General features: G+C 29.7%; 1 protein-coding gene across 7 annotated transcripts; it reads left to right on the top strand.

Moving 5' to 3' along the window:
- The first annotated feature begins 2,355 nt into the window (after positions 1-2,355).
- Positions 2,356-5,312, top strand: LOC114276170 (uncharacterized). Of its 7 annotated transcripts, none has more exons than XM_082882551.1 (6): positions 2,370-2,569; positions 2,868-3,030; positions 3,758-3,794; positions 4,432-4,533; positions 5,026-5,071; positions 5,251-5,312. In XM_082882551.1, exons 2-5 carry the CDS (start codon positions 2,967-2,969, stop codon positions 5,057-5,059), a joined length of 237 nt encoding a protein of 78 aa, XP_082738677.1. In that variant the 5' UTR covers positions 2,370-2,569; positions 2,868-2,966; the 3' UTR covers positions 5,060-5,071; positions 5,251-5,312. The 7 variants fall into 7 exon arrangements, 2 of the variants coding, with proteins under 2 accessions (XP_082738677.1, XP_082738676.1); XM_082882550.1 differs by having other exon boundaries at positions 4,432-4,770; XR_014337636.1 differs by having other exon boundaries at positions 2,356-2,569; positions 3,758-3,849; positions 4,432-5,071.
- Positions 5,313-7,724: the final 2,412 nt, after the last annotated feature.

Below are 7,724 nucleotides of genomic sequence, written 5' to 3'. Positions count from 1 at the left end.
TTTTATCACTTATTTTCCCTTTTGATTTTGTCTTGTTTTATAATTTTATTAGATCTGTTCGGGTGTCTTGAGGGTATATATCTGTCAGTGTGTGTACGTATGTGTAGACATCCCATTTTGACTGGCCTTAAGATTTAGGCACTTTCTTTTGAACACCCGATGATAAAAATTGGAATATACAATATTACGAATTTCTTAGCAGAAAAGTCAAATTTAAGCTTTAATCCCAACCTTCACCCGTTTGGTCCAAATTATTTTAGACCTATTCAAAAATATTTTTCTGAATTTTTTCTTGTCCGGAAAATTTAGTAGTTTTGAAAAATTAGCTCTCATACCACATGGCAAGCCCCATGGTTTGAAAATACCACATGGCAAACCATGTATTTTTGAAAATAGCACATGACTAGTCATATGTTTTGGGTGTTTTGGAAGTCTATAAATACCACCTCATTTTGTTGTTTGAAAAATAGGAGAAAAAGAAAGAAAATTTTGAGGAAAGAAAAAATTTATTTCAAAAATAGAGAAAATTTTGGAAAAAGAAAATTTCACAAGTCTTGATAAGAGAAAAATTTAGAAAAAGATTTTTTGTACAAACAAATATTAAACCTTTCTATCATTTTTCTATCCATTGATATATACCACCCAAAAATTCCATCAAAGCTTAAACTTGTAAATTCTTGTTGAGATCTCAAAGCATACTTTATAACTGTGAGGGTGTAAAGAAGAAAGTTTGATAAATCTAGAAATTTATCTTTTCCTCCAAATGTGAGTTTTTACAATTTTCTTATTTATTTTCTTTACTGTTTTAAATATGTAGCTTCTTTATTTTTAATATAAATAATATAATAATATATTAATTATATTATGTTGTATACTATTATTATTATATTTTGATACCATAATAATAATAATAATATATATTTTTCGCGCAGCTGTGGGTGAAACCATTACGCGCACTTCTCTCAAATATATTATTATTATTACTATATTTGATTTGTTAATAATTTTCAAACCCTACGTCTTTTATTTGATATTGTAATTAAAGTGTTGTAATAATTCTCCGCTCCATTTCTTTCTAACCTGTTCTTTTACTTGCTTTTCTTATATATAAATATGTATCATATTTTGTTTTTCATTATATCCACACTTCGCATCCATATTTTATGCATTTAGATTCTTCTCATTTGTATCTGTGGGTTTAATTAATTATTGTGTGATTATGTGCGCTACCTAATATTTTGAGATGATTCACATGTCATGTATTAATAACCAAATTTTTAATTACATTTTTGTGTATGTATTGCATTAGAATCTTGAATCTAGGTTCATGCATGTTTTTACTAATTTTATTTTGCAGCTGTTCGCGGGACAACAGTAAATATGTAAGTTTTTATATTTTAACATCCCGATTGGGTATGTTTTTCTTATTATGCTTAGCATCCTACCATAAGACTATTTGTTTATTTGATATATCTCCAAGAATGCCAGTGAATGAAGGTTGCGTTGTTCAATTTGGAATAATAATGATTTTCATATTTGTGAACTCAATTTCTTTTAAATTATACATTATTCAAATTTCTTTCAAAAATATATGAAGTCAAATCGTTCCAAAATGAATGACACAGTTTATACTTGTTTTCTTTTGAGTTGTACATTATTCAAAACTATTTCAAAAATACATGAAATCAAATCGTTCCAAAACGAATGACGCAGTGGCCTTGGCACGAGTCACGAGTTTCTTAATTTTTTTAAAATATTAAGTGGCAACTCTGAGATCTAGTGATCACTACAACAAAACGCACCTTTGGCGACTAAAAAAAATTTAGTCACCAAAAGTTGTGGAATTGGCGACTAAATATTTTTTTAGTCGGCAAAAGTAAAATATTTAGCTACTAATTTTTTTTAGTAGCTGTATATTGGTTATTGGCGACTAAAAAATAATTTAGTCGCCAAAAATGTCAGAATTGGTGACAAGAAAAAAATTTAGTCGCCCTACATTAATTTTTGGCTACTAAAACGACTTAGTCGCCAAATGAAAAATAAAAAATTATTTTTTACCTTTTTGGTCGCCAAAGGTTTATTTTCAACGACAAAATAATTTTAGTCGCCGTATATAGAGTTTTGGCTACTAAAATCATTTGGTCGTCGAATAAAAAATAAAAAATTATTTTTTACCTTTTGGTGACCAAAATTTTAGTCGCCAAAGGTTATTTTCAGCGACAAAAGATAATTTTAGTCGCCAAAGAACTAAAATTTTAGGAAGGAGACGTTTGAAATATTTTGGAGGGATTTTTAAAATATTTTCAGTGACTAAAGATTTTAGTCGCCAATAACCATCTTATATAAAATAAAAATATCTCACTTCTTACTCTTCTCTCATCCTATTTCATCTCTCTTTCTCTCATTCTATAGAGAGCTGCCCCACACCGTCGTAAGGAGCACCCATCTCCGATCACTCACCACCAAACCTGACATCGGCTCCACCGTCGCACGTCGCTGGCTATCGTCGCAGGTCACCGTCGCCATCGCCACCGCCGGAAATCACCACCGCCACTGCTGCAAATCACAGGTTTTTGTCTCTCTCTCTCTCTCTCTCTCCCTCTCCCTCCCTTCCCGTATTTCCCCATCTCTCACACTTCATCTAGGGTTTATTTTTGTGTTGATTTCGTAAATGGGTTTCATTGAAGTGTTCGATTTGTACGAAATTAATTAAATCTTGATGTCCAAAATGGGTTTGATTTTAGTTTTGTGCAATTATGGGTTTATTGTGTTTGAATTGAAATTATAGATTTTAGTTTTATGGGTTCATTGGGTTTTTTGTGGGTTTGATGTTGTGACTACACACACTCTGTCTCACTCTCTTGCAGTTGCAATGACTTCTTCAATGTCCACAGCCTTGCCAGTCAAATGAAGACTCTGTTTCTCAACCTCTTCCTGATATGGTAGATTCATTTGAAGAATGATATATGTACACTAAATACTCTCACACAAAGCAGCTTGGAACAGATTTCCAGAGTCTATGGGAACTAGGTGATTTTCCCTCCAAGTGTGGTACTTGTTTCTTCATGATATGCATTCCCTTTGCTGCTGGTAAAGTTTGAAGGTCAATTGGCCTCATAAGCACTAAAAACAGAGTGAGATAAATAAAGCACAAGATGTTTAATTTGTTTCTACATTCATAATTTTTGGGCTTATCTAAACCTATATATGAATTATGTGTATTTTGATAACTATGGATAGATTTTTTGATGGTTAACATTATTTTAGGAATACAAAAAATTAAAAAAAATAATAAAAATAAACATATTCTGAATATTCTGTAAATTTTGATTTATGTTTTATGAAACTATTGTGTTACATTTTAATATGTATAAGAAGTTTGAACCCATTAGTTTCAATAAGTTTTAACGGGGCATGTGGCTCCACCCTTTGTGTGTGTCGGTGTGAGTATATATGGTTTCTCTATGTATGGAATTGTTTGCCATCTCAAAGTTTAGCTGCAAAGATTTATGGTAATAATTTCCAGAAAATCCAAAACCTGATTCCAGCTTGTGAAAATAAATTCATGACAGAAAGGGAGAAGAAGAGGAGGACCAGAATTTATTTTGAAAATAGTTTCTAGAATAGTTCTCAAATTTGTAACATGTGAACTTGTACAAGCTTAATTTTAACTTTATTTGCTTTACTAAGAGGTGGATATTTCAAGCGTATTATTCAAGAAATTGTCAAAAGGGTCATTCTTGTGTGCCTATTGCAGGGAACATCTTTGCTTTTGGACTGTTTATATCACCAATGTAAGTTCCATAGGCATACAATATAGGTTTGGTTTTGGTTCAGTCTCAATTTCAGGTTAGCTTGAGTGTTTGTTTGCTAATTATAATTTGGAATTTTGATATCATTGGATTCAATTAATTTTGAAATTGTAGTTTGTTTATTGTTTTTGAAGTTTAATTTGATAATCTATGAAGCATAAATCACATTGTTGTGAACGGGCATATGTTTCCAAAATCACCAACATGAAGATGCCACTGTGAAGAAGGCCATAAAATATATAAAAGTCAAAGAAAAGTTAGCAAGATATTACAACTACTCCTATCTTAAAATAATGGCAGGGAATCACATTGCCAACCAAATATGGGAAATGAAACAAATTAATACTCAAATGATTTTTTCTTTTCTCATTTTGGTGGTGTGCTATTTATACAGTAATGCTCTGTCTCAGCCTACGTTTCATTTTCCATTTAGGACTCTACTTGTCTACCAAGTATTCCTTATCTAAAATTTGTCTTCCTAATCGGGTTGGGTTTAATCTTGATTTACATGTTATGTAGACATGTGTTTACATATTTTGCTGCAGTTACTATGTCGTGCTGTTTTTCTTGCAAATACAATATTAAATAAAATATTAACTGGCTGTGTGTAATATTGAAGGATGAATTGCTTGGATTGGCTGAGGACCCCTAGAGTGATGCAGTCTTTAAAAATCAAGGTCTTAATATGGATGTGCTATACCGTACTGGTGAAACACAACAGGTGGGAAATTTTGACATTAAGTTCTTGCAATCTACGGGAGCATTTGGTGGGTGAGGTTGATATATTTAATTTTGTTGGCTATATACATGGTGGATTTCTTTATCCTTTCCTGCACTGTTATTATGTGGGTGAGGTTGCATTATTCAATTTGATAAAGCCTCAATTCCAAGTCCTTGGGGCTACAGAATCATCTTCCACCATTCAGCTCTGTTTAGAGACATGTCTCTCTGATGCATTGTAGGCAATTATTTTCCTTCCTCCTTTACCATTGTTTGTTCTCTTGTGTAATGGGTATAACATTGTCTGTTCTCTAATTTACATATTTAATTCTTCATTGTGGTATTTTTCTTCAAATTTATCAGACATGCACCAGTAGTTTGCTAATTCAATATCCAGTGATTTTGATTTTGATGACTTTCTTCTCAGTTGTAAAGTTTTGTACAGATTGCATTCATGTCATGTTGTTTACAATTGAGTCTTAATCATGTGCAGGGAATCCTTACATATACCCCTCGCTTGCTTTTAATTGGTTTTCAAGGTATTTTGACCTAGTTGTAATGTTGAGTCTTTGTTCAAACATCTTGTGTTTCTGCTAGAGTATAATATATCAGAATTATTAATTTTATAATTGTTATAATTTGAAATGTCAATTTTATTGAATAAGTGCTAATGGGTTTTTTTTTTTTTTTTATTTTTATTTTTTATTTTTTTATACAGATTGCTTTTGCGTGAGCTATTGTGGATATTTATTTTTGTGTACGAAGAGCATTTATTCTGTATATGGCATCTATTTGTGTACAATTCTCTGTTTTGGAAATATAGTGTTTTTGAATGTAATATTTAATTTAGATGAATTGTACTTGGTTAGAATGAATTTATATGATACTTGGAATAAGATGTTATAAGTTAAAGTTTTTGGATAGTTGATAATGAAATGGGTATTATTGATAATAGATTTAGATTATAATTGATAGATATATTATTCTGTATATGTACAGGTTGCATTGATAATGGAATGCATATAATTTAGAAATTAATGAAAAATATTCAATTTGTGCATTTAAAAAGAATTAATAAATAGAGCTTTTGGCGACTAAACATTTAGTAGCCAAAAAATAAAAAGGGAACTTATTGGCGACTAAACAGTTAGTAGCCAAAAAAAAAAAAAATTTTGGTTACTAAAAAATTAGTATCTAAAAGGGAGTACCATGATTTTAGTGACTAAAAAATTGGTAGCCAAACAGGAGTGCCACGTTTTTGGCTACTAAAAAATTGGTAGCCAAAAAGGAGTGAAGTTTTTAGCGACTAAAAAATTGGTAGCTAAAAAGCTGAACATGAAATTTTTTTTTTTTGCGACTAAATATTTTTTTTTGGGCGACTAAATTTTTAGTCGCTAATTGGTGACTTTCGGCGACTAAAAAAAATTTAGTCGCTAATTCTTTTGCCGATAATCAATCAACGACCAAACGGGCGACCACGAATTTTAGTCGGGAAAAATATTTGGCGACCAAAAAAATGACTTTTGGTGACTAAAAATTTAGTCGCCAAAAGCGTAATTTGTTGTAGTGGATGTAGCCCATTTCTAGTAAAAGTTTTGCAATAAAATAGGTTTTCTGTAAAAGTTGTCGGATTTGGACTCTTATCTATATTTCACATTGCACTCGTGAGACTAAATCAAAGAAATCGAGGGTCCAAACTTTTTAGTGCGCTCAGGTACCCCCCGAGCGATACGACACTATGTATATCTTGAATGTGTATATATATATATATATATGTGAGCGTATGTATGTACATTTGTGAATATGTATGTATGAGACAGATTTGGGGAAAAAATTGATGTTGATGATGATGATTGCAACAGATAAACAAAAAAGTTGACACAAATTTTCAACAGATAGAAAAAAATTAAAAAGATGAAATTTATGGAAAAAAAATTGAACAAATAGATGAATTTAGGGAAAAAATTGAACATATGGATAGAATTTGAGGGGAAAAATTAAATAGATAGTCAAAAATTTTGAATAGATAGATATAAAATTGAATAGATAGATAGCATTTAAAGGGGGAAAATTGAACAGATAGATAGAAAATTGAATAGATAAATAGAATTTAAGGAAAAATTGAACATATGGATAGAATTTAGGAGAAAAATTGAACTACTAAGGGAAAAAATTGAACAGATAGCCAAAAAATTTGAATAAATAGATATAAATTTGAACATATAGACAAAATATTTGATTGGATGGATATAAATTTGAACAAATAGTTAACAAAAAGTCAAACAGATAAAAAAAAGTGAAGGGATAAAATTGAAACAAAATGTCTTCTAGGACTTCTTGCCAAACTATTTCACAAAATATGGATTTTTCACCAATAAAAAATAATTACTAGACTTAATGCCTTAAGTCTTTCTTAGATTGAATTTATCACCAATTTTCTCTATATAACTCCTCACTTATGCTTGCAAGACTTGTACATGTGACTAAAGGATTGTAAATGCGTTATAAAACAAAAATGTGTAACTAGTTTTATATTATTATAAACACATCTCCTAAGGTTTGTTTAAAACACAAATTATTTCTTGTGTTAAAGAAATTACATATCGCCCCTTAAAGCTTTTAATCTCATAACAAATAGCATATTTTTATTAATAAATCATCAAATCAGTTAATAATTTTTAATGATATCATAAATATATTTCAATTAATAATGAAAATAAGCTTATTATTATATAGGAGAGCAATTAGTAATTTTATTTTTTAATTAATTCCATTAAATAAAAAATTTTAAGAATGAAATATTTATAATTTTTCAAATCATATGAGCCAATTCGTATTTTTACCACATTTAAAGGCATGTATTTATAATTTATCGTTTTATATTTAACTGCTAAGGTAAGAGGTTGTTTACAATTACAAGAAAAAAAAATATAATATGTGTATTATAACTTAGGATGTTTGATAACTTGATTCCATAATCAAAACTTAGTATAGTAAGTTATAATCAATTAAAATTGTTCGATAACCATAATTAATATCACTCAAAAATATAAGTACATCTAAAAATGTAGGCTAAAAATTAAAAAAATTTAAGTCATATGAAATATACTTAGGCCTTGTTTGGGAAGTTAGCTATTTGATTTTTTAACTATTTTAGTCCAATTAAAAAAATTGTGTTTGGGAAATTGGTTG

The sequence above is a fragment of the Camellia sinensis genome, chromosome 8, assembly GCF_055761805.1.
Source record: "Camellia sinensis isolate YWXY chromosome 8, ASM5576180v1, whole genome shotgun sequence".
Taxonomy (NCBI): Eukaryota; Viridiplantae; Streptophyta; class Magnoliopsida; order Ericales; family Theaceae; genus Camellia; species Camellia sinensis.
Note: the sequence above shows the minus strand (reverse complement) of the source record. Positions and strands in the feature narration are given on the sequence as shown.

What these genes read in the sequence shown, in the direction of transcription:
- LOC114276170 (XM_082882550.1), top strand. Translation starts at nt 2,967, where the DNA reads ATGTACACTAAATACTCTCACACAAAGCAGCTTGGAACAGATTTCCAG. An exon ending in GGACTGTTTATATCACCAAT is followed by an intron (nt 3,795 to 4,431) that starts GTAAGTTCCATA and finishes GTAATATTGAAG; the next exon opens with GATGAATTGCTTGGATTGGC. An exon ending in ACATGTCTCTCTGATGCATT is followed by an intron (nt 4,771 to 5,025) that starts GTAGGCAATTAT and finishes AATCATGTGCAG; the next exon opens with GGAATCCTTACATATACCCC.